The sequence below is a fragment of the Peromyscus maniculatus genome, chromosome 13 (genome assembly GCF_049852395.1).
Source record: "Peromyscus maniculatus bairdii isolate BWxNUB_F1_BW_parent chromosome 13, HU_Pman_BW_mat_3.1, whole genome shotgun sequence".
In the NCBI taxonomy this organism is placed as follows: Eukaryota; Metazoa; Chordata; class Mammalia; order Rodentia; family Cricetidae; genus Peromyscus; species Peromyscus maniculatus.
This window is the reverse complement of record NC_134864.1, coordinates 36,307,321-36,334,327: the sequence shown is the minus strand read 5'-3', so window position 1 is coordinate 36,334,327 and position 27,007 is coordinate 36,307,321. Positions and strand designations below refer to the sequence as shown.

Genomic DNA, 27,007 nt, shown 5'->3' with positions numbered 1-27,007 from the left:
TCTGTGTAGGAAATGATAATTTGCTTAACATTTACCTCCCTTTTCCTCCAATGGTTGAGTTTAGAACTGAGAAAGAAATGAAGTGTATTGTGAATACTAAGTCCACAGAAGAGGCTCTGTTCGGTTCTCAAATGAACGTGACCTGTCAAATGCTGCTCCCACACACCCCATGGTTTCCTTTCCTAGAAAACACTCAGCATTTCCAATAAACCGTCTTACTGGCGTACTGGTTTGTCAAAATGAGATCTCGCGTGGCATGTGCACAGCTGTACTCTCTACCAGTGCCTGGCACGCAACGGGAGCCCGGTCAACACTACACAAAGCGGATGCCGGGCTTGGTGGCACACGCTTGTTATCCCAGCACTCGAGAAGCTGAGTTCGAGGAGGCGGGTTCGAAGGAAGGCAGCCCGGCCCACGACTTTCTCAAACGTCCCCCCCTTCGCTGTCCATCTGTGGTTCCAGCGAGCTGGCCCACACCGGGGGTGCAACCCAGGGAGGGCATCCTTCCTACTCGGTGTCCCGACACCACAGTCGGTGCTAAGGCACGCAGTAGGAGCTCTCTCTGAATGGATCACACGGAGCTCCCGACACGGGCGGATGATGATGCAACGGCAGCCGCGGGAGAGCGGGTTCCGAGAAGCTACTCCAGCCCCAGCCCAGCTTCCTCGCCCGTCAACCGCACCCCTGCGGACTCCCGCCCGGCAAGACCCAACCCCGCGTGGCGGCATCAGCGCCGCCAGAACGCCCTTCCGCCGGGCGAGTCAGGCTCCCCCAGGCGCCGAGCCCCGGCCACGGGGCGGGCACTCACTGTAGCTCCGGCCCAGGGCTTGGAAGAGCAGGTCTCGCTTCACGCTGACAGTCGGCATGGCGAATCGCGGGCACTGCGCCTGCGCCACGTGCGGGGCCTCAGCGGCCGTAGGGCGAAGGACCCGCCGCTCCTCTTTTGGGCTGCCTCACGAGATGCCTGTGTGAACCCAACAATTTGCACGCCCGTTTTTTCAGCTGGATAGAAGAAAAAATGCCACTCTCTGGGTCATTGAATATAGATGTGTTATGTTGCTAACTGAAAGGCTTGGAAAATAGGCATAATTGGGTGAAATTACCTCTATTCCGACAGGCAACAGTACGGATCGGCCCGGATGGGGTGGGCGGAGTGCTGGAGGGGCGGGTACAGAGGTGGCCAGGGCTCCCAGGTAGAGAATCCTTCCCTGAGGTGTTGAAAAGCGAGTTAACCCGGTGCAAGGCTTTCTGGAAAGAAGAATGTGCAAATACGGATGGCAAGATCTGTGAACAGGCCAGTGTGGGCTTCGTTCTCTAACCTTGAAACTCTACAGATGTTATACCCGAGCTTTGCTTGAACGCAGCAGAAACCTTAAAGGTAGACGCTGTCAGAGACCCCAGAACTGCCCACTGTCAAATTCTGTACTCAGCCTAAGGCCAGCACGAGCAGATTTCCTCCCTAGATCAAGCCTGAGTCAGAGTAGATTAAACAGCGGCACGCAGAGATGTCAGGACTTCATCCCTGGAGCCTGCAAATGCTACTTTATGTGGTACAACGCCTGTGTGGAGAGTAAGTTAAGGGTTTTGAGATGGAGCTTAGCCAGGGTTATTAAGATAGGCCGTAAATGCAAATACGTGTAGCCCTGATAAGTGGAAGGCAGTAGTTGGAGTAAGGTCACTATAACAGTAATCCCAGCACTCGGGAGGCATAGCCAGGCGGATCTCTGTGAGTTCGAGGCCAGCCTGGGCTACAAAGCGAGTTCCAGGAAAGGCACAAAGCTACACAGAGAAACCCTGTCTCGAAAAAACTAAAAAATTAAATTTTAAAATAAAATAAAAATTTAGTGACTGTCAGAAACTGGAAGCGACAAGAAAAGGATTATTTCCTAGCAAATGGAACAGCCCCCTAAACACTTTGAAACTGCTTTTGGGTTTCTGGCCTGCTCCAGAATTGAAATACAACAGATTTCTGTCTTGTTTTATTTATTACTGTTTTCATTTTGAGACAGAGTCTCAACTCTGTAGCTCAAGCCATCCTGGAACTCATCCTGTAGCCCTGGCCGGCCTGAAATTTTCAGTCTCCTGCTTCTATCCTGTCTTGAGACGGCAGTATGAGTCACCTCACCTCAGGCTCAAGTTTCTATTTGAAATCAAGTTTGTGGTACTTTCTTTCAACATCCATAAAAAACAAATACAGCAAAGCAAAGTACTAATAGTACCTCCCTTTAAGAGATAAACAGGCATGGACTGTGGGACTCACCCAACCTGTAAGGCAAATCAGAGACCTTGCTTCCTCAAGGAAACTCTGCCCTTTCTACCATGCAGCAAGGGCTTCTGCTGCCCATTTCTTGAGGAAGCAGAAGCAGGACCAGATTTAGACCACCTTGACTCTTACTAGTTTTTCAATGTAGTAATTTCCACTTACAGCAAGTACCACGTGTAGCTTTCTGCCCCCAAGGTACTGCATGTTAATATGTTCTTTGGGACACTCACTGCAGAATTTTCCATGGCCATAACCTCAGTTGTCTTATCTATAAAATAGAGATGGTTATACATACCTTAGAAAATTAATGTAAGGGTTAGAAATGATTCTCCTAATTAACTAGCACAGATCTTAAGTCATTGATCCTGGAAATAGGTCAGGCATCATCTTTTTTATCTTTCCTCATCAATTTCCTGCTCTCAAAATGTCTGTGACAAAATCTGTCTCCATCTGTCATCTCTCTCCAATAATACATCACGCCTTTTCTCATTACATACAGTTACTGTGTGCCTTCCTTGTGACTAAAAAAGTCATTAGAAGACTCTAGGGAAATAAACAAAAGTAGCACATGAATGCTCATCACAAATGACATTAGCTGACTGATAGACAAGATAATTGGGGAAAAAACTGAAGTAGTACATCACAAAATACAAATAGGTGTCGTTGTTTTGGGTCCAACCTGAAAGATGAAATGTTGTTACAGTAATAGGCAGTGAATGCATGAACATAAAGATATATTTTCCAGCATATATAAATGGTGGAGCTGTAAGATAAAATAAAAGCCTGTAGCAACAAATGTAAACCAGTTAGTTCTGAGTATGATGGAATGAGTGAAGCCTAGGAAGGTGAGCAGTAGTGTTCACACGGAGAAATAGAGTGAGCAGATAGAGAGGCAGGATGGACAGACAGATGTAGTGGCCCACGCAAATAAGGAGGCCGAGAAGTTCTACAATCTGTTGTCTACAGACTGGACACCCAGAAAAGTGCATAAGTTGGCTTGAAGGTCTGAAAGCAAAGAACCTCTCTGAGGGTTTGAGGAACCCCATCTGAACATCTGAGGCCCAGGAACACGGAGGGCTGGAAGAGGTCAGTGTCTTAGCTCAGTCTCGAAGAGAGTGATTTCCCACTCCCTCAGCTCCATGTGCTGTCCAAGCCTTTGATGAGTTGAACGGTGCCCACTCACATTAGACAGTACCTACTCCACTTAGTTCTCCAGCTCAAATGCTCGTCTCTCAGAAGCACACAACTAAACATTGGACCAGTTATCTAGGGATCTCTTAACTCAGACATGTGACCATACAATTTACCCTTGGGCTAGAGAGATGGCTCAGCCGTTAAAGGCTAGGCTCACAACCAAAATTAACCCTCATAATAAATTAGAGGTTTAAAAATACTGCTTTGTTTTACCTGATATGTTACCATAGGTGTATTTTAAGAAATTATAGGTGGGTATGGGCAACAAAGGTCGTAAATGATGCTATTTGAGGAGTCAAAGAGGGGTAATTCTTGATATTTTTCTTTTAAGGTTTGTTTCCCCACAGAGAGTTATTTATAAAGTTTCAGCCCAGTTTAAATTATTTTTTCTATTGATTCTGGATTTTAAGTTGTATTTCTAAAAGTTTTCCTCCACACAATTTGTTTAAAATCATGTTTTCCTCTTTGAGTACAACAGTAGAATTCTTTTCCATTGAAATCTCAGATCTTTTTTGAAATTTGTTTTGGTTTTTGGAGTTAATGAACAAGCCGGTTTTATTTTCTTTTCAAACAGAAATGCCAATACCACGTATTAAAAAGCTTCTTTTCCCCCTCCAGTTTGTAATATTGCATATTAAATTTCCACATATATTTGACTCTACTGCCAAAGTGTCTGTTTCAATGCCAGTACCAAGCTATTTTAATGATTATGGTGTCATTTTCCAAATCCCTCCTGGGAACCAATTCCAAAGGCCAAAGAACCACATTGTCATTTAGTTACACCAGTGACCCTCCTTCTCTAGTTACTTTTCACATTGCTGTGACCAAAACTACTCAACAGAAATAATTCAAGGGAGAAAAATTTAGTTTTGGCATGCTTTCAGAGGGTTCAGCCCGTCATGGTGGGTGAGGCATGGAGAGGCAGTTCAGTTAGCTTCATAGAGTGCCAGGAAGCAGGGAGGGAAATGTAGGTGCTCTCTTAGCTTTCTCCCTTCAGCCTTTCACTCTGTCCAGGTCTCTAGCCCATAGAATGGTGCCACCCACATGCAAACAGATCTTTCCCTCTCTGGAGTCAGCCTTCACAAGCATAGCCAAAGGTGTGCCTCGCCATCTCCTAGGTGTTCCAGTCAAGTTAACAATGATAATAACTTTCTTAAGCATGTTTCTCTTTCATCATGAAATTCCAGTATTGGAATTATTCTAAAGAAACAAAATAGTGCCAGGCAGTAGTGGTGCATGCCTGTAATCCCAGCACTCGGGAGGCAGAGGCAGGTGGATCTCTGTGAGTTCGAGGCCAGCCTGGTCTACAGAGCTAGTCCAGGACAGGCTCCAAAGCTACACAGAGAAACCCTGTCTTGAAACACCACCACCCCCAAAAAAGAAAAGAAACAAAATGGTATCATTTCTTGGTAATATAGGAAAAAACCTGAAACAGTGGGAACATCTAATGGCGTGGCTTGATTAAAAGTATTTTGGTACAACCTAATATGAAAACATTAAAAATAATGCAGAAGGCCATGGATTCAGCTCAGTGGTAGAGTGCTTATGTAGCATGCATCACATCTCTGGTTTGAAGCCCAACACCCCAAAGTAAAATATAAGTAGAATAATGTTGACTATTGGGGTGGTCAGTGTTGTCAACATGACAGAATCTGGATGGGCCCCTGAGCATGCCTGTGAGGGGTTATTGACTGTGATGTAGAAAGACCCATCTTAACTGTGGATGGGACTATTTCTTGGGCAGGGGATTCTGGACTGTATAAAGTGGCGAAAACCAAGTGAGCAATTCATCCCTTCCTAGTTCTTAATTAGGGATTCCATGTTACCAGCTGCTTCAAGCTCTTACTGGCTTGACATCCTGTCTTTGATGGACTACCTTGAACAGTGATCTAAAATGGACACTTTTCCCTTAAATTGCTTTGTCAGAATATTTTATCACAGCAACAGGGAAAAAAGTAAGATAACCATGTGCTTGTGGTACACACATGCATATATTATGTATGTGTATAGTACTGGGAGACTTTTTTTTTTTTTAAAGAGAGGGTCACTCTATGTAGTCCTGGCTGTCCTGGAACTTGATATGATAGAGCAGGTGACCTGGAGCTCATAGAGATCCACCTGCTTCTGCCTTCCAAATGCTAGAAGCAAAGGCATATACCAACACAACCCGATGTATGCTGAGAAATTTTTAATGTAAAAAACTCTTCAACAAATAGTATAAAGACAATTATTAAGTATTATGCTTAAATGATTAATTTTGTCTAAATGTATGAATATGACTGAAAATAGACTAGTGCATGATATACACCTATGTGTTATTAATAGCTGTCTCTAGGTGGTGCAATTATTTTCATTATATATTTTATAGTTTACAGAACTGTAGTTAATAGTTATTGCTTTTATTATGAGGAAAAGTGTCATCATGAAATACAACACAATCATGCTTATTTCCTTTCCATGCCCAATCACTGGTAGACAGTCTCGGTCTCATTGCCACATAGGCTCAGGGACTGATTGGTTTTGCCTGTCAGTGATTTAATATTCATAGAAAACATTGCTGACAGGAGTGTGTAGCTGTGATGCTTGTGGCTCAGAAAGTAGTTGAGAAAGTGATACTGTCAGGTATGAACTTCTTTCTGCATAGGACCTAGAACACAGTACATTTTAAACTAGAGCAGAAGGAGATTAACACAACACAGATACTGCATATGTTTTCATGTGTGTGGTGTCCACTGCCAGCCTTCATTCCCTCGTTCATAAAAAGGACACAGCACTTCCTCTGATGACAGTCAGAGGAAAGTATGTAGAAACCATTTTAAACTTGCAAAGTACTATTTGACTATTAGATATTTACACTGAAGCCAACAGTCCAAGTGATCCAAAGCTATAACCTCTCTCTAATGTTAAGTCAAATGGAACTTGATCTACTGTCTTCCAGAAGTAAGACGGTGCAGGCAGGTTATACAATTTACTCTAATTGTGTAGTCTATACTCATTGTGTATCCTTACTACCGGTAATCAAAACCTCACATGCTCTATTTTCTAGGCATGTAACTCAGTAGTAGAGCACTTACTTCCCCAGCAAGTATGAGGCCCCCATTCCATCCTGAGTACCACAGACAAAAACAACCTATGCACATTCCCTTAACCCCAACTACTCATTCAGGAAGCTACAAGACTGTGATTTCAGTGTTAGCCTGGGCAACACAGTGAGGCCTTGACCCTAGAATAAACCCCAAACTAGTTCTCAGTGGGAGAAAATGACTGACAAGATAGAAGGCAAATGAGTGGAACCTCTTTAAAAGGCTGAAATCCCTGGCAGTTTTTAAGACATGTGTATCCCTTTATGCTTCCTGAAACGTGCTTTTTCAACAGGAAGATGTTCAGAGTGATAAAGCTTACAGCATTGCCAGCTGGAAAGTTACAGTTGAGAGTCAAGAAATACATAGATAGCCTATAATGTGGGGGTCCAAAACCATATTAAACAGTTGAAGAGCAGGAGCAAGGGCTCAAAGGCTAAAAAGTCTTGCTGCCCTTCCAGAGGACCCAAGTTTGGTTCCCCGCACTCCTGTTGGAGTGCTCACAACCAACTGTAACAGCTCCAGAGGATATGACATGGTCTCCTTCCAAAGGTTTGCATGACACACATAAACACATAAACAAAATTAAGTCTTGTTTTAAAAGTTGATACTTTGGGCTGGAGAGATGGCTCAGCGGTTAAGAGCACTGGCTGTTCTTCCAGAGGTCCTGAGTTCAATGCCCAGCAACCACATGGTGGCTTACAACCATCAATAGTGAGAGCTGGCGCCATCTTCTGGCATGCAGGCAGAATACTGTATACATAATAAATAAATAAGTAAATCTTAAAAAAAAAAGTTGATACATCATCATGAGAGAATTGGACAGAAATTCTAGGATTTTTTTTGTAAGCAACAAGGTTAAAATTTGGTATTTTGAAAAACTCACAGTAATCATTGTTATCATGTCTCATCATTCTAAGCAAAGTACCTGTGGTGTTTGGCCTATTTGGTGGAACTGTTTGGGAAGTATTTGGAGGTATGGACTTGTTGCAGGAGGTGTGGTACTGGGCTGGGCTTTGAGTTTTCAAAAGCCCAGGCCAATTCCTGTTTTTTCTCTCTCTGCCTCATGGTCGTATTTCAAGATATAAGCTCTCAGCTACTGCTTCAAAGCCATGCCTGCCTGCCTGCTGCCATGCTTCCCACCATAATGGTCGTGGACTCACCCTCTGAAACTGTAAGCCCCAGATAAATTCTTCTATAGGTTGCCTTGGTTGTAGCAACTCTTCACAGAAATAGAATAGTAATTAAGATGATTCCTGGCATAGGTTTACATTGGCTCACAACCCCAGAGCATCAAGCTCAAGATCCAGCAGGCCCTTTTGTTTTCTGGTGGGAGTGGCAACTCATGGGAGAGGGCAGGAGTCTACAATGAGGTGACAGTTCACATCTTGAGTCAGGGAGGTGAGGAAATAGCCAGGGTGCTACTGTTTAAATTTGAAATGTCCCCTAAAGGCTCATGTTTTGAACACTGGATCCTTCGTTTATGGCACTAGTTTGAAAGCTGTGGCGCCTTCATGAGATGGGACCTGGCTGGTTTGAAATAGGTCCCTGAGAAAGGACCTTTGAAGGTATGCATTCCTGGTTAGACCCTGTGTTTTCTGCCTCGTATTCTGGGCCATGTGAACAGTCATCCACAGGAGTTCTTGCTCCAATGCCTTCCCAGCCATGATTGACAGACATCTCTTAACTAAATAAACCTTCCCTCTCTTAAGTTATTTACATTAAGGATTTTGTCACAGTATGTACAAAAGTAAAAAAAAAAAAAAAGAAACAAAACAAAAACAGAAGGTCTTACAATCTCCTTGGAATTTATGCCACAATAGTTAGAGACGTACCAGACCTTACTTCTTCAAGGTCTAGGCACCTCCCTTAAGTATTCCGCCCCCACCAGGAACCAATTCTTTAACATGGATCTCTGGGGGACATTCACCCATACCATAGCAGGTATACTATGGAAAATAAATCAGGAGATAGTTGAGAGAGAAAATTTCATGGTGGGGAGACAAGTGAGGAGGTTGCAGTAATATAAGGGAGAGATGATAGTGGCCAGGACATGGGGGAAAATATGTGTAGAAGAAACACAGCCATAAGATGATGATGGTGGTGATGGTGATGATTTTGACGATGATGGAGGGGCATCGGGGAAGGCAACAGTTCATATACAAGAAGACATAAACAACCAGAAAGACACAAGCTCTAGTTCAACCCCTGAGGGAGCTCACAGAAATTTCCTTCTGAGAGCTGAGTTTGCCTGACACAGCAGAGCTGCATAAGGGGATGATTTGACCATGGACAAGGCTGCCAGGTGGTTGGAAGGGTCTGCACGTGGCTGTGCCTGGGGGGAGGTTTTTTGCGCTTCCCCTTGGCGTTCTTTTAAAAGCCCTTTGGCAGAGACAGTCAGGGCCCTATGGATTAGGATCCAGGCCCTCCCAAGGCTATCCTGTGTTTTGTGTTTCTCTCTAGCTATATTTCTACCTAACATTTCCTGCTGCTTTTGCTCAAGAATACCCTGGGGGAAAGTGGGGGTGGGATGGCCCCCCACAAACCTCATCTTCTGGATTGGACTGTGTCAGATGGTTCTGGCTGCTATATCAATGAACCATAGGCATAGCAGCGGATAAATAACAAAGTTTATTCATCACAGCTCTGGAGGCTGGAAAACCCAAGATCAAGGTGCCATTGTTGAGTTCTGATAAGAGTCTGTGGGTGTATTGCATACAGCTGAGTTCCTCATGAGTACTCACACAGAAAGCATAAATGAGCTCCCTTAGGCCTCTTTCTTTGGGACAATATCCCATTCATAACGACTCTTCTCCTAATTGCTAATCAGTAAGATTGCTCAACAGGCGCCTGACACCAAGCCTGACAACCTGAGTTCAACCCCCAGAAACCACACGGTGGAAGAAAAGAACCAATTCTTCAAATTGTTCTTTTATCTCCAAATATATGCAATAGCATGTGTGCACACATAAACATGCATACACAAAATAAAATGTAATAATAATTAAAAGACATAATTACCTCCCAGTTACCTTCACCTCTTAATACTATCAACTTGGTAGGATTTCTGTGTGAATTTTGAGGGAGATGCAAATATTCAGACCATGAAGCAAACCTTCTCAGAAGCTAGAACTAACAGATGGCGGCTGCTCTGTCCCACAGCTGTTTAGTTACTGGCTGCCGGTCTCAAGAATGTGCCTGCACACAGTTATGCCTCCCCAGTCTCTCCTTGCCCCTGACTTGATTGGCTTGATGGTGCTCCAAATTCACAGGTCTAGTATAACTAAAAGTGGTGTTGTCATGGGAAGAATGCAATGACCATAATAATTTTTAGGAGTCATAGCTTATAGTGCCATGATATATGATTTAAAAGAGCAACCAGGGATCGGGCGTGGTGGTGCATGCCTTTAATCCCAGCAGTTGGGAGGCAGAGGCAGGAGGATATCTGTGAGTTTTAGGGCAGCCTGGTCTACTTAATAAGTTCCAGAACAGCCAGGACTACATAGAGACTGTCTCAAAAAGAAAAAGGCAGCCAGGGAAGGACATGCTTTGTAAAGTGGTCCTCCTGGTATTAGCAACACGCTAGTTGAGGAAACAACTGAGGCTAGTCCCTTGGAGCTTTCAGAGGAGCCGTGAAAAGGATTGGGATTGAGGATCTAAGTCCTCGTGAGAACTCTAGCAATAGAAAAACACAGACAGAAAGACAGATTGCTACAGAGAAACCCTGTCTCAAAAAAAAACAAAACAAAACAAAAAAATAGAAACATGGTTCTGTTCTTTCCTATCTTAACCCATCCTGGGTGGAGATTTGCTGGGCTTTTCAACTCAGTTTCTTCATTAATAAAAGGAATAAACTTTCTCCAGAAGGTCCCTATAGGGTTGAAGTCAGACATGTGTCGTAAAGCATGTGGCACCATACATGGAGGTGTAAACACTCAGTGATGTTCATATGTTGGATTTTGAACTGCAACCCCCTCTTTGAACTGCATTTCTCCAAATATCGAGCCACTCACAAAATAAGATCAACACCCAAGAAAGAAAGAACGAAGCAGTGGTTCTTGCCAGACTCAGAAAAGCTGAAACTGTTGGTGGTTATTATATGTAGGTTTCATTTCACCAAAAATGTGGTCTCCCAAAGGAGGAAGATGTGGATTTGGTGGGAGTCGGTGTCTCTGCTGGTTCGGCCACAGTTGCTTTGCTTCACTTTATTTTATAAACTGGAAGGTTTCAAGTGTTAAAAAATATTTCTGTGGGAGGAAAAAAGGTCTGAAACCAGTGTCTTAACTTTTCTTAGCTTTTCTTCTTATCAATTCTAGTCCTTAAAAACAGGGCTTGAAGGGCTATAAAGAGATCTAAGCTTACCAATGACCAGTAAGTAGCTGGTTGTTCTGGCCAAACAATTCAGTTTCTATGCTCTCAGCTTCCTCTTCCATCAAGTGTGTAGCTTGGAAGGATGATGTCAAAGGTTCTTGTTGAAGGATAATATCAAAGGTTGATATTTGGTGATAGGGGGTGTTGTTTGGTTTGTTTTGGTTTTCTTGAGACAGGGTCTCATATAGTCCAAGCTGGCTTCAAAATTATTACATAGCCAAACATGACCTTGAACTCCTGATCTTCCTTCCTCATCTCCCAAGTGCTGGAATTACAGGCATGTACCACCACGCATGGCTTCCTATTAGTGTTAATTCTACAGATCAAGGAAACGTATAAGCAACAATTGTTTGAAGAGTTAAAACCTTCTCACCATTTCAACCCAGTAAACACCCAAGTCCAGTGCGTACACAACACAAACACAGATGGACACACACTGAATGGCCAAAGACTGAGTAATGATTTAATTGTTGATTAAAGGAAGATGGAGTCAGGTGTAGCAGCACACACCTTTAATTGCAGCACTTAGAAGGCAGAGACAGGTGGATCTCTGTGAGTTGAAAGTCAGTCTGGTCCACATAAGTGAGTTCCAGGCCAGCCAAGGTTATATAGTGAGACCCTGTCTCAAAAAACCAAACCAACAACATGATGATAGGCCGATGAACTGATTGGCCCTATTAGTTCTGAGGATAGCTCCAGTGGACTGTGATAATATGTGGTTGAGCTGGAGAATTTAAAAATAGTTGCTGCTCACAGTATCCATAATAGCCAGAATCTGGAAACAACCTAGATGCCCCTCAACCAAAGAATGAATTAAGAAAATGTGGTATACAGTGGAATATTACTCAGCTGTTAAAAAAAAGAAACAATGACATCGTGAAATTTGCAAGCTAATGGATAGAACTAGAAAATATCATCCTAAGTGAAGTAACTCAGACTCGGAAGGACAAACATGGTATGTACTCACTCATAAGGGATAGCCAGACTACAACCCACAGCTCCAGAAAAGCTAGGAAACAAGGAGCATCCTAAGAGGGATGTACAGATCACCTTGGGAAGGGGAAACAGAGGAGATCCCGAAGAGTAAACTGGGCATGAGGGGTGGACAATAGAGGGTAGAGGATGGGGGATGAGAACATAAGGGAATGGAATGGTCAAGCTGAAGGAGGGACAGAGTGGGAGAGCAATGAAAGAGATATCTTGATAGAGGGAGAAATTACCGGGTAAGGGAGAAACCTGGTGCTAGGGAAATCCCCAGGAATCCACAAGAATGACCCCAGATTAGACTACTAGCAACAGTGGTGATGGTGCCTGAACTGGCCTACCCTGGTATTCAAATTGGTGAATATCCTAACTATCATTATAGAGCCTTCATCCAGTAATGGTTGGAAGCAGATGCAGAGATCCACAACCATGCACCAGACCAAGCTCTGGGAGTCCAGTGGAAGAGAGGGAAGAGGGATTATATGATCAAGGGGCCTCAAGACCATGATGGGGAAATCTACAGAGACAATTGAACCAAGCTCAGAGGAACTCACGAACTTGAGACTGACAGCTGTAGAACCAGCATGGGACCAGATTAGACCCTCTGCATATGGGAGACAGTTGTGTAGCTGGGTCTGTCTGAGGGGCCTCTGGCATTATGATTAGAATCTAACCCTGGTGCATGAGCCAGCTTTCTGGATCCCGTTACCTATGGTCAGACACCTTGCTCACCCCTGATAAATCGGGGAGGGGCTTGGTGGTCCTGCCTCAACTGGATGTCCCAGGCGTAGCTGTCACCCTGTAGAAGAACTTACCTTGTTGGAGGAGAGAATGGGGGGGGGGAGCAGGAGGAGGGATGAGAGGGGATCTGTGGTTGGTAGGTAAAGTGAATAAATAAATAAATTGCTGCTCTACCTGAAGACTTGGGTCCAATTTCCAGTACCCATATGACAGTTCACAGCTGTCTGTAACTCCAGTTCCAGAGAATCTAATGCTCTCTTCTGTCTTCTGTGGGCACTAGACATACATATAGTGCACAGATAGACAGGCATGCAGGCAGAACACCTATAGACATAAAATCAAAATGTAAAAAATCCATTCACACTTTTAAAATAGAAATAAGTCTTTTAAAAAATATAATGGTTCTTGCTGATCACTACGTTGCACACTGGTAGCCCCTTAGCACTAGGGAGACAGAGCAGGTGAATCAGGAGTTCAAGTCCATGAACACATGGAGTTCAAGGCTCACTTAAGCTACAAGAGTCCCTCTCTTAAATCTGTCCCCCATACTCAACAAAAGATTTGATTGTTATTTACCAGCTGATTTCTGTGGGGTAATGACAAAGGCATTGTCAGTAATATTCTAAGTGATTAGGACCAGGATTTTTAGGTGTTCGGCTTCTCCTACTGTTTGTGTTTTTCATCCTTGTCTCAATCCATCTCTGTTCTGCCTAATTTCCAGGACAGGGTAAGCCATGGTCTTTAGCACTTGCCCTACAACAGCCCCTGACCCCCCCACACACAGGTCGTTTTAATTTTTGAGACAGTATCTGGTGTAGCCCAGGCTGGCCTCTACTTTGAGCCCTGATTTCCTTAGCTGCAAAGCAGAATGGATACTTTGAAGTTTTGCTACTGAGCCAGGTCCGACCTAGCAAGAGATCTTCACACTGTGGGACATAGTTTATAATCACAGTATCCCCACCTAGCATCAAAGATGGTTTAGAAAAAAATCAGAGAAGAAAACAACTCTTCAACCAGAAAAACAAAACAAAAATAACAACAAAACCAATTTTGCCAGCAAGAAGTCATAAGTGGCTCCCTTCCTCTTTTCCAAGGAAGACCTTTGCGCACACATTTCTCTTTGCTTGGCAGATCTCCATCAATTAATCATTTAAAACTCAGGTCAAGGGCTGGAGAGATAGCTGAATTGTTAAAATGCTTGCAAGCGTGAGGATCTGAGTCTTGTGCCCAGAATCAGGTAAAAAGTCGGGCTGGGGAAGTGATAACAGAGGATTGGGGGGCTTGTTGGATAGCCAACGTAGCCAGCATAGCCTAATTGGGTGAGCCCCAGGTTCCAGTGGTGCTATCTCAACAGTAGTCTTGAGAAACGTATCTGAGGCTGACTGTTACTCAGGTAATCGCTAAGAAGGACCGGCAGACACAAGAGGTCAAGTCCCTCCAGATTCTGGATCTTTCAGTCTTGTGCCCATAACAGGGTCTTGAAATTATATACTATTCAGTTGTGTGGTTATTTTGCTTAGATTTGTCCTTTCCCCGAGAGTTATTTTTCTCTGCGAACAAGATAATGGTAATTTGGTAGGCTTTCAGTAAAAATGGATTGAGAGAATGAATGAAAGAAAATTACCCAAGATTTGTGTAAGAATTTTAGGACGCAAAAGAAAGCACACACACACACACACACACACACACACACACACACACACACGCACGCACGCACGCGCGCGCACACACACACACACACACACACACACACACACACACACACCGTGAGGTGAGGGTAGTGTGAAGACCTAGACCAATAAAATTAAGTCCCATGTCTACCTCCAGCTGGTGCTCTAAGCCCCAAACAACCAAACTAACCATTCCCCAGTTGCTAGGTTCAAAGGAAGGGGTGGGTTTAAGGGCGGATTCTGGAGCCCAGCGGGGAGTGGTAGATCACATGAACAAATGGGCAAAGCCAGGTGGAAACCCAGGCCCTAGTGGGAGGGTTTCCCACACACACAAACACACACACACACACACACACACACACACACACACACACACACACCCCAACCCCCGCCCGCTGGAGCCACCGCCTCCGGGTCAGTATCAGTACCGCAGACCTTGTGGAAGGTGCTGTCCTCCGGGTGAGACCATGAAGCTCGAGTTCGCCCCACTCAACATCCCGCTGGCCCGGCGCCTGCAGACCGCTGCGGTTTTTCAATGGGTCCTGAGCTTCCTCCTGTTGAGTAAGAGCCCGGTCGGTCGGTCGGTCGTGTCGCCTTCTCTTCCCATGCACAGTTCTCACCCCACTGGTTCCCCGTCAGCCAGATCACATAGGGCATTCACCTCCAACGGTTTGGATTCTTTCTCACTTATGACAAATAACTTTGCCAACTTTCTTTTTCTCTTCCCTTCTTTCCTTCCTTCTTTCCTTCCTTCTTTCCTTCCTTCTTTCCTTCCTTCCTTCCTTCCTTCCTTCCTTCCTTCTTTCCTTCCTTCCTTTTTTCCTTCCTTCCTTCCTTCTTTCCTTCCTTCCCTCCCTTTTTTTGGTTTTTCGAGACAAGGTTTCTCTGTGTAGCCCTGGCTGTCCTAGAACTCTTTGTAGACCAGGCTGGCCTCAAACTCACAGGTCCTCTATCTGTCTCTGCCTCCCAAGTACTAGGATTAAAGGCATGCTCCACTATGCCTAGTTTATGCTATTTTATTTATAAAGTGAGGTGTGTCTTACTTACAACACAAGACACAGGTTTTAAATATACAGCTGGGTGAATTTGCCTAATTATAATCCCCCAAATATAGCCATGACCCTATCTAGAAAATGGGTGTTATAGAAAGTTGCATTTTAGCACCTCAAAGGCTGTCAATTTGTTTCTGGATCTCGACTCTTAAATGGGTAAGTAATGCCTCTAAGGTATTTAAAACCTGAAGTCTTTGCCTCCTCGATCTCAAGACAAAGAGCTACAGTTAGTTTTCCGTGTTTAGCCTTAACTTTTCCAGTTACATCGGCTCCTGGGTGCAGAATCAGGCTTTTCTGCCTCGACCAAACTACCTGGTTGGGTCGGGTTGTTTGTGAGTCCCCTGTTTAGAAACAAACCATCCAGGGTTGCGTTCCGGAGTATTCTCAGGCTAAGGCAGTACAGGAACCAGATCTCTGTGGACAACTCCTGGAGGAAGCCTGTCCTTCCTGTGCTGTGCTCTTGGAGAAAAAGAGGACTAAGAGCTTCCATGGCTAAATTTGGCTAAAAGCAGAACTCGTTCAGATGGGCTAAGACAGTGAACTGCACACTGGTTGGGCCAAGTGATAAGAACAACATTCATTGCATTCTGCTTTTGCACATTGAAAGTCGTTCCATTTGCTCAACGCACTCACAGATCTCAACTGTGACTGCATATGAGGATCTCTTTCAAAAAAAAAAAAAAAAGCTCCTTAAACACTGGGGTGCCCAGGTGCCAGCCCTGGTATTTCTAGCTCATTTGTCTTGGAATTCAGTCTTCACTGAGACTTATAAAAACAAAAACAGAAACAAAACGCTCCAAGCTTGCAGCCAGGGCTTATGAAAAGGCAATTCAAAGCATTAACTAACTCGTGAGGTCCTCAGAGCCCAAACCCCCAGAGGCTGGGCTGGTGACAGAGCATTCCATTCTGCTCTGGACCAAGAGCCGGAAGACATGCTGGGGACACTGTATCCAGCGTTCAGTACTGCCACTAGGTCCGCAGGCACCTAGGCATGCCATCCTCGCAGTTAGGGTGAGGCAAGGATTCTTTGTGCTGTCTACACAGCAATGGCAACTGAGAGGCAAAGCAAGTTCCTCCAGGTCACACAGTAAGTGAAAAAGCTGGATGCAGACAGGATTTTTCTGCCCTAAGCCCCTGTCCCGCCACGGTATGCCTGGCGCTCAGAGAGTCCACTGTCCTTTCCTTTCATGGCCGTTATCATCGGTCGCATTTGTAAATGTCTGCTGTTGTTTGAGAGACGTCTATGTAGCCATCCCAGTGGGCAAGCCCAAAGAAGGAGCACCCAGCAGCTGCCTGACCAGGGATGCCCAAGAGGACTTGCTTCGGGACTGTTTCCACCCGGTCAGCCAAAGTAGAAGCCACCATCCACATGTCTGAAAGTGTGGCCTCATGTCATCTCCTTAGCGATCCAATAAGGGTGGGATTGTCGCCTTTCCTCTTGTCCCAACTATTGCCCAGGGTCATGGGGCTTGGTTGTTTCAGGGAGGACACAGGTGCTACATGCAAGTAGATTGCATTTTCAGACACAGAAGGTAGAGAGAAGGAAGTGGATCTACCTAAGTGTCTTTCTTTTTATTTGCCTGGTTTTGCTTTTTTTTTTTTTTTTTTAAATTTAGATTTGTTTGTGGGGGGGGGGGCACACATGCCACAGCATGAGGTGGAGGTCAGAGGCCAGTCTTTACCTTTCCACCATGTTTGAGGGTGTCTCTTTGCTGCTCTAGGGTCAGGCTAGCTGGCCCGAGAGCTTTGGGGAGACTCGCTTGTTTCTGCCTCCCATCTTGCCATGGAGCCATAGTGCTAGGATGACGGATGATTGCGATATTGCATCTGACTTTTATTTGAGTTGGGGAGGGGAGGGCATTGCCGCTCTACACTGGGAGTTTTTACCTAGCCAGCCATCCCCTCAGCCCTAAATTATCAATCTTTTAGAGATTGGGTCTGAATGAAATGGGCACTGTAAAGAAACCCAAACAGCTACTTCATGGATAAAAAGGGGGAAAGTTCATTCCAAATGTCTCTCCGGAAAGCAGAGGTGGGTGGAATTTGGGGGGTGGGGGGGTGGATTTCCAGGGCTTTAAGGGAACAGGTACCTGGGAGGAGGGGAACCTGTGAGCTGGGGTGGAGGGCTTTGAAGTGTATTACAGGCACTTGACAATGGGGTTTGAAGGAGCCTAGAAGCTAGCATAGACCTTTATATGTTAAAAGGAACAACAGGTGTGTGATCAGAGATAAGGAGAAGGATTCCTTTTAGCAGGTAGGGACTATTTTCTCAAGTCCCTGAGGAAATGCTGGCTCCTGTCTAAAGGCCAGACTTTGGGAAAAGGGATTTCGTGGGACCAGACAGTCCAGCCTTTTGTTGATAATAAATAAAAAGGGGCCACATAATCTTTACTATGGCTACTTCCTGCTGACATTGGGGTATTGTTGGGGGCCCAGGAAAGCTGGAACGCTGGCCAAGGCCTTGGAAGAGCAAGTTGTTTCACTCACTGCTCTGGCTCTGCTGGACCGTCTGGGGTTAGGGAAGTGCGGGCCAAGCTGAGGCCCTCTATAGGTTGGACCTGGGGACTAGCCATCCTGGATGCAAAGGCTCAGGATGGCAAGTGATGTCAGGAGGCCTGGGGAGATTCTGTCAGAAGCATCTGGTTTACTAACCATCAGGTGGTTTTGCTAATTCTTTACTGAAAGAACCTGAAGAGACAGGAAGTGATCATAATTACAAGGGGCATGGAAATCAGTGGGCCAAAGAGATTTAAGAGCCAGGGGCCCCCGGGTGATCAAAATGAGACCTCTGCAAAGGAGCTGGCCCTGGAGGCCTTGGAGACCTTTCTGGTTGTGTAAGTCTCTAATCAGTTCTTCCCCCTGGCCAGACTGGTTGACATGGTAGCAGCATCCTTCTTTGAGGAAGAGATAAGTGCCCCACCCCACCTTCAGTAGTTAGTAAGTTGAGGGCCCTTTGATTTTGAAGGACCACTGAGGCCAGAGAAATGAGCTGGTTTGGGAGTCATTTCAGAGTCAATATTGACTCATGGATGGTATGTGTTAGCTGGGTGGATATCTGTTGAGATAGGTACAGACTGTGACCCAAGCCGCCCACAGCCAAACCTGTAGCAGCCAAACTAATCCCAGCCACAACAGGGGAGAAGGGGCTATGGCCTGTCAATCCCTGTGTGAAACTCTGAGGAAAGTAGAGAATTCTCCTTCCGTGTGTAAGGTGAGCTGGGGAGTAACAGTGGAGAAGCAGGGACCACGAGTGGATTTGTCTATACACTGGTAAAGCTTGAATCAGCACCAAAAGAGAGCTCCTTCAGGGGCTAAGAAAGTTCCTGAAGTTGGTACTGATGAAGAGCAGGACTGAGAGCGATGGTCACCTGGTATCTCCAGAGAGCAAAGAGGCACCAGAGGTGATGAGGGGGAGGAAATGGTTTGGGGGTTACAGAATGTAGAGTTTAGGGTTACATGGGTGTTGCTGGAGGTTACATGGGTGTTGCTCCAGCTTCCACCAAGCCCCGCAGTCCCACAATCCACGTATAAAATAATCACTCAGATGCTTATAATACTTATAAACTGTATGGCCGTGGCACGCTTCTTGCTAACTGTTCTTTTATCTTAAATTAACCCATTTTTATAAATCTATACCTTGCCACGTGGCTGGTGGCTTACCAGAGTCTTTACATGCTGCTTGTCCTGGCGGTGGCTGCAGTGTCTCTCCTCCTTCCTGTTTCCCCAATTCTCCTCTCTCTTTGTCCCGCCTATACTTCCTGCCTGGTCACTGGCCATCAGTGTTTTATTTATATAGAGTGGTATCCACAGCACATGGGTGAGGGATTGTTACAAGGGAGCACAAAGAAAGCATGAAGGTGCTTTAAGGGCCACCGTTACTGCCGTAGATGAGGAAGAGACTCGGGGACTTCCAATTTAAGAGAATGGGGCAGGGGGAGTGGCATGCCTTTAATCTCAGCACTCACAGAAGCAGGCAGGTCTCTGTGAGTTTGAGGCCAGCCTGGTCTACAGAGCAAGATCCAGGACAGGCACCAAAACTACACAAAGAAACCCTGTCTCGAAACAAAACAAAACAAAAAGGAGAATCAAGTTACTCTGGATTGCTTAATGAGATAAAATGGAAAAGAGGGCTACATAGTCATGTAGTTTGTATAGTGTTTTCTTATTTCAAGCCAGTTATACTTAGAAAATTTAAAAACTACTGTGTTCTATTTCTGATATAAACTGTAGAGGGCGCAAGCAGTGTGGAGAATTGGCTTTCACTGAGACAGTCGCTGGACAGCGAAGCGGCAGAGCAGGTCATGTGACTAAGGTGTTTCCGCACAGTGGTCTAGTTTGTTACTTTTTGTCCCATGAAATAAGTGAAAATGTGGGGAAATGCATTGATACACATTTACAGAGAAAATGTATTAGAAACCCAAACGGCCAAAACTAAGACAACGGTTGCATTAGAGCTGACAGCCATTGCAGTATTTTCATTAAGTATGACACTGGTGAAGAAGTTATAATACCAGACTCACCAAACAGCTGGAGTAAGAATATCCTAATTCTTGTTTAGTTAGTGTTATCCCAAGGTATTTTATATTACTTGTGGCCATTGTAAAGGGTGATGTTTCTCTGACTTCTTTCTCAGCCCTTTTATCATTTGTGTATAGGAGGGCTACTGATTTTTTTTGAGTTGATCTTGTATCCTGCCACATTACTGAAGGAGTTTATCAGCTGTAGGAGTTCCCTGGTAGAGTTTTTGGGGTCACTTATGTATACTATCATATCATCTGCAAATAGTGAAAGTTTGACTTCTTCCTTTCCAATTTGTATCCCTTTGATCTCCTTTTGTTGTCTTATTGCTCTAGTTAGAACTTCTAGTACTATATTGAATAGATATGAGGAGAGTGGACAGCCTTGTCTTGTTCCTGAATTTAGTGGAATTGCTTTGAGTTTCTCTCCGTTTAATTTGATGTTTGCTGTTGGCTTGCTATAAATTGCCTTTATTATGTTTAGAAATGTTCCTTGTATTCCTGATCTTTCTAAGACCTTTATCATGAAGGGGTGTTGGATTTTGTCAAAGGCTTTTTCAGCATCTAAGGAGATGATCATGTGGTTTTTTTTCTTTCAGTTTGTTTATATGGTGTATTACATTGACTGATTTTTGTATGTTGAACCATCCTTGCATCCCTGGGATGAATCCTACTTGGTCGTGATGGATAATTGTTTTGATGTATTCTTGGATTCGGTTTGCCAATATTTTGTTGAGTATTTTTGCATCAATGTTCATGAGGGAGATTGGTCTGTAATTCTCTTTCTTTGTTGCATCTTTGTGTGGTTTGGGTATCAGGGTAATTGTAGCCTCATAAAAAGAGTTTGGTAGTGTTACTTCTGTTTCTATTGTGTGGAACACTTTGAAGAGTATTGGTATCAGTTCTTCTTTGAAAGTTTGGTAGAATTCTGCACTGAAACCATCTGGTCCTGGGCTTTTTTTGGTTGGGAGACTTTTGATGACTGTTTCTATTTCTTTAGGGGTTATTGGTCTATTTAAATGGTTTATCTGGTCTTGATTTAATTTTTGTATGTGGTATTTACCAGAAAATTGTCCATTTCTTCCGGTTTTCCATTTTTGTGGAGTACAGGTTTTTGAAGTATGATCTGATGATTCTCTGGATTTCCTCGTTGTCTGTTGTTATGTCTCCCTTTTCACTTCTGATTTTGTTAATTTGGGTGCTCTCTCTTTGCCTTTTGGTTAATTTGGCTAGGGGTTTGTCTATCTTGTTGATTTTTTCAAAAAACCAACTCTTTGTTTCATTGATTTTTTTTTGTATTGTTCTCTTGTTTTCTATTTCGTTGATTTCAGCCCTCAATTTGAGTATTTCCTGCCGTCTATTTCTCCTGAATGAGTTTGATTCTTTTTGTTCTAGAGCTTTCAGTTGTGCTGTTAATTCATTGGTATGGGATTGCTCCATCTTCTTTATGTGTGCATTTAGAGCTATGAATTTTCCTCTTAGCACTGCTTTCATAGTGTCCCATAAGTTTGGGTATGTTGGACTTTCATTTTCATTGAATTCTAGGAAATCTTTAATTTCTTTCTTCATTTCTTCCTTGATCCATTGATGTTTCAGATGGGCATTATTCAGTTTCCATGAGTTTGTGGGTTTTCTATAATTTTTGTTGTTGTTGAGGTCTAACTTTAAGGCATGGTGGTCTGATAAGATACAGGAGGTTATTCCAATTTTTTTGTATCTGTTGAGATTTGTTTTGTGGCCAAGCATGTGGTCAATTTTTGAGAAGGTTCCATGGGGTGCTGAGAAGAAGGTATATTCTGTTGTGTTAGGATGGAATGTTCTGTAGATATCTACTAAGTCCATTTGAGTCATAACATCTGTTAGGTCCTTTATTTCTTTGTTAAGTTTCAGTCTGGTAGATCTGTCTTTTGGTGAGAGTGGTGTCTTAAAATCTCCCACTACTAATGTGTGGGGTTTGATGTGCATTTTAAATTTTAGTAGTGTTTCTTTTATGAATGTGGGTGCTTTTGTATTTAGAGCATAAATGTTTAGAATCAAGACTTCATCTTGGTGGATTTTTCCCATGATAAATATATAATGTCCATCCTGATTTCTTTTGATTGATTTTAGTTTGAAGTCTATTTTATTAGATATTAGGATAGCTACACCAGCTTGTTTCTTAGGTCCATTTGCTTGGAAAGCCTTTTCCCAGCCCTTTACTCTGAGGTAGTGTCTGTCTTTGAAGTTAAAGTATGTTTCTTGTATGCAGGATGGGTCCTGTTTTCTTATCCATTCTGTTAGCCTGTGTCTTTTTACAGGTGAGTTGAGACCATTGATATTGATGGATATTAATGACCAGTGATTGTTAATTCCTGTTATTTTTTGTGGTTGTGTTGTGTTGTCCTTCTTTGGTGTATGTTGGTGTGGGATTATCTATTGCTTGATTTTTCATGGATGTGTTTAGCTTCTTTGGGTTGGATTTTCCCTTCTAGTGCTTTCTGTAGGGCTGGGTTTGTGGACAGGTATTGATTAAATCTGGTTTTATCCTGAAATATTTTGTTTACTCCGCCTATGGTGATTGAGAGTTTTGCTGGGTATAATAGTCTGGCTTGGCATCCGTGGTCTCTTAGTGTCTGCATAAGATTTGTCCATGATCTTCTAGCTTTCATAGTCTCTATTGAGTAGTCTGGTGTTATTCTGATGGGTTTGCCTTTATATGTTACTTGGTCTTTTTTCTTTGTGGCTCTTAATATTTTTTCTTTGTTCTGTGTGTTTAGTATTTTGATTATTATGTGGCGAGGGGACTTTTTTTTTTTTTTTTTTGGATCCAGCCTATTTGGTGTTCTGTAAGCTTCTTGTATCTTCATAGGTATTTCTTTCTTTAGGTTAGGAAAGTTTTCTTCTATGATTTTGTTGAATATATTTTCTATGCCTTTGAGTTGGTATTCTTCTCCTTCTTCTATCCCTATTATTCTTAGGTTTGGTCTTTTCATGGTGTCCCAAATTTCCTGGACGTTTTGTGTTAGGACTTTTTTGTCTTTAGTGTTTTCTTTGACTGACGAATCTATTTTCTCTATTGTGTCTTCAGTGTCAGAGATCCTCTGTTCCATCTCTTGCAATCTTTTGGTTATGCTTGTTTCTGTAGTTCCTGTTCGTTTAGTCAGGATTTCTATTTCCACCATTCCCTCAGCATGTGTTTTCTTTATTGTCTCAAATTCATTTTTCAGATCTTGGAATGTTTCTTTCATCTGTTTAATTGCTTTTTCTTGGCTTTCTTTTATTTCTTCCCATTTTTTGTTCATTTTTTCTTCCATTTCTTTAAGGGAGAAAAAATATTATTTCCTCTTTAATGGAGTTTTTCATTTCCTCTTTAAGGGAAGTTTTTATTTGCTCTTTAATGGAGTTTTTCATTTCCTCTTTAAGGGAAGTTTTTATTTGCTCTTTAATGGAGTTTTTCATTTCCTCTTTAAGGGAATTTTTTTTATTTCCTCTTCAAGGGAATACTCATTTCTTCCTCTGCTCGGTGCAGGTGGTGTCTGTGTCTGAGAGTGACTCTCTTGTTCTAATTTTTAGTCTTGGTTCAGTAGGAGTTCTTGGTTAGATTGATGCTATTGGGCTGTTTCTTCAGGGGCAGCTGGTCTCAGTCGGTGAAGTATCTACTTATGATTCTGGTGATCTGATTTGGTGGCTGGGCAGTGTCTTCTTCTGTGTTCCCAGGTCACGTTTTGTTCATTCATCAACTCCTCAGCTGATCTTGTTTCTTCAGACTTCAAACTGTAGGCATCTGAATCCTCTCCCAGATGGGTTTCAGCTGAGCAGGGTAGTCTCACCAACACCTCCAAGTTGTTGGGTTTCACAGGATCAGCAGCTGGGCCCTGGGTTGGCCTCAGACGGAGTGTTCAGATTTGTTCTGCTTCCGTCCCACAGAGATAGCTTCTTCCCTGGGTGTTGGAGTTAGAGCCGTCCCTGTTCCAAGCTTTTGATTAAGAGTTTGTTTTCATTAGCTCTTCAGTGGGTAATAGCTCTGTTTCTGGTCTTTATTGTGACTGTGTTTCAGCCGCTGCCTGCTGTGCCTGCCTGCCTCCACTCTGGGCCTGCCTGCCTCTGCTGGGTCAGTCTACCTCTGCCAGCCGCCGCTGCGGGCCTACCTGCGTCCGTTTGTCTCCACCGCTGGGCCTGTCTACCTCTATGGGTCGCCACAGAGCCTGTACGTCTCTGCCGGCTGCCACCGTGGGCTTACCTGTCTCTGCTTGTCACCGCCGCCGTACCTGTCTACCTCTGCGGGCTGCTGCCATGGGCCTACCTGCGTCCGCTTGTCTCCGCTGCCGGGCCTGTCTACTTCTGCGGGCCGCTGCCGGGCCTCTATGTCTCTGCCGGCTGCCGCCGAGCCTTTATGTCTCTGCCCTTGTTTTGTTTTTTGAGACAGGGTCTCTCTGTGTAGCCTTGGCTGTCCTGGAACTCACTCCATAGACCAGGCTGGCTTCGAACTCAGAGAGATCTGTCTGCTTCTGCCGCCTGAGTGCTGGAATTAGAGGTGTGTGCCACCACTGCCCCAGCACATCATTAGACCATGTAGTAATTACTCTGCACTGAGACAAAGTACCCACCAGGAGTGACTTCAGGGAGCACGGATCTACCTTGGCACACAGCCTGAGAAGGTGCAGTCACCATGGCTGAGTCATGATGGCAGAAGCATATGGCTAGGGCTTTTTACTACATCTTGGTGGACCAGACAGCAGAGAAGGCTGGAGCCACATCTAGGGTGGGCTATAACCCACTTCCTCTGGGTAGACATCACCTCTTAAAGAGTCTACAACTTTCCAAAACAGCACCGCTATATGGGGACCAAGTGTGCAGACACATGAATGTGGTGGTAATCTAATTATACTGAAATATGATTTTGATTGTATGTTAATAAATAAAGTTGTCCAGGGGTCAGAGCTATTAGAGCCATAGCAAGAGTGTGGCGGTGGTGGCACACGCCTTTAATCCCAGAAAGCCAGCCTTTAATCCCAGGGAGTGGTGGTAGAAAGCAAAAAGATATATAAGGCGTGAGGACCAGAAACTAGAAGCATTTGGCTGGTTAAGCTTTCAGGCTTTGGAGCAACACAGTTCAGCTGAGAGCTATTGGGATGAGGACACAGAAGCTTCCAGTCTGAGGAAACAAGACCAGCTGAGGAACTGGTGAGGTGAGATAGCTGTGGCTTGTTCTGTCTCTTTAAATAGACTAACACACAGGAAAAGAAGCCCTCATTCGGGAAGCTGGGACACCGCAGGCGGAAGGGTGAGATTTTGGCTCTGAGCTCTGACCTCTCGGCTTTCTCTTTTGCATTATTTCTGTGTTTCTTATTTAATAAAACAGTTGGTTACATCCATATCTGGCGCCCAACGTGGGGAAGAATCCATTGAAAACCACTTGGCTTGGCGGCGGGTCCGCTTTCCCGCAAGGGCGGCAGACCGGGCGGCCGGCTTCCTAGTTCGAGCTGCCGGTTACCTAGTCCGAGCTGCCGGCTTCCTCGTTCGAGCGGCAGCTTCTGGCCCGGGCCTAGGTCTGTGAGCAACTTGCTTAAAGCCGGTGCTACAAACAACTCAGACCTGCCCTGCCGAACAGGGCCCTGCCTGTAAAGTCAACGCAAGTGGTCAAAGTTTAAGGAAGCCAGACCCAAGCCTTGACTCGGCACAAGAGGGAAAACGTGGCTGCATTTAAACTTTAGCCAGCTACGCTTTCTTGTTCTCTCTCTCTCTCTTTTTCTCTCTCTCTTTTTTTTGCATTAAAAAAAAAAAAAAGGGACTAAAGAAAAAGGACAAATGAACAGGGATAAAGGCCGGTGTTATGAAAAAAAAAAAAATACTAAAGACAAAGTCCCTTAACCAAGAGGCGCTCCAATAAAGTGTGATCTGAGAAGAATCCTCGCGTGGTGGTAAAGAGGATTCAGAACTCAACACACGGAGCGGTGACGTCGGTAAGTTCTCCAGGAACGGTGACGTCGGTAAACGCCCCACAGTTCCTAATTCTCTCTCTCAAATGAGCGGCAGCCGCCGGTTTGAGTTACTGGCGGGTTCCTGGTGTGTGTGCTTAACCTGCAGTAAGGCGGAAATGAGGCCTCTGCAAATGGAACATTAAGCTGCGTGGTGGATTTAGCCTTTGCTAGTAAAAAATAAATAAATAAATAAATAAAAGAGGTTTCTGGGCTACACGCTGCTTGGATAAAAGTGTAGACCCACTATTTCTGAGACTTGATAAGCCATGTAAAGATGGATATCACACAGAGAGTTTGGATTATATTGTCTTTGGGATTTTTAACTGCAGAAAAACATTTGATCGTAAAAGATGTTGAGTTAAACCAATATGTATATATTAAAGATATTTTGACTTTAAAATTTGGATATAAGGATGTGTTACTTTGGAAAGGAGACTCTGCTTTTGTCTCTACAGAAAGCCAGAGGCTATGGATTTGTTCCAGATTAAGATACATCAGGTTTGATCAGCCAAGACCACCTGAAAGGTCTCCGATGACACCATGGCCCAGATGATCCAACATCCAGAATCGTTTCAAGGCAACTGGCTCAGACGATACGGTCTCACAGACTACTCCATGATCCTAAAATTTTCTTTGCATCCCCATAAGATACAGCGCCCCCCTCCAGCAGGAAGTAGTTAAGAGAAGCTACGCCCAAATTCCCAAATATACCAAGCTGGCTTTGGAGATGTGTAAAAGTTAAAACCTTCCTTTTAAAAAAAAAAAAGAAAGGGGAAGTGCTGTGGGATGTTCTGTATGTCCTGTGGGAGCCCATTCTCAGGTTCTTTGTGGCGTTACCCAGCAGGTCCGTATAGAGGATGATTAGGACCATGGGCCTGAGTGCAGGTGTTTGAAATGGTCTGCACTTGGCTGTGCTGGGGGATGGTCTGTATGTCAAGTTGCTTTGATTGGTTAATAAATAAAACCTGATCGGCCGTGGCTAGGCAGGATAAAAGGACAGAAAGGCAGAAGGAGAAGCTGCAGCCGCCACAATGACCAGAGAGGCTGCAGCCGCCGCCATGACCAGAGAGGCTGCAGCTGAGGCCATGACCAGCAGCATGTGAAGACGCCAGTAAGCCACCAGCCACATGGCAAGGTATAGATGTATGGAAATGGATTAATTTAAGATAAAAGCA

General features: G+C 44.2%; 2 protein-coding genes across 6 annotated transcripts in view; one reads left to right on the top strand and one right to left on the bottom strand.

Moving 5' to 3' along the window:
* Positions 1-948, bottom strand: part of Farsb (phenylalanyl-tRNA synthetase subunit beta) — a 63,153-nt gene extending 62,205 nt beyond the window's left edge. The window contains exon 1 of the mRNA XM_006972125.4: positions 809-948. Within this exon, the coding sequence (XP_006972187.1) occupies positions 809-866 (58 nt within the window). The 5' untranslated portion in view covers positions 867-948. The remainder of the gene's footprint in view (positions 1-808) is intronic.
* A 213-nt stretch (positions 949-1,161) lies between these two features.
* Mogat1 (monoacylglycerol O-acyltransferase 1) overlaps positions 1,162-27,007 on the top strand; it is a 45,647-nt gene continuing 19,801 nt past the window's right edge. The window contains exon 1 of one of the 5 annotated variants that reach the window (XM_042260056.2): positions 1,162-1,378. Coding sequence is in view for 2 of the 5 variants with exons in the window: in XM_076549988.1 (XP_076406103.1) it covers positions 14,771-14,864 (94 nt within the window). In the remaining 3 variants the exon portion in view is untranslated. Of the gene's footprint in view, positions 1,571-7,350; positions 7,712-13,836; positions 13,871-14,611; positions 14,865-27,007 lie in introns of those variants that run through there. The other 4 variants (XM_042260055.2, XM_076549989.1, XM_076549990.1 and 1 more) reach the window with 4 other exon arrangements.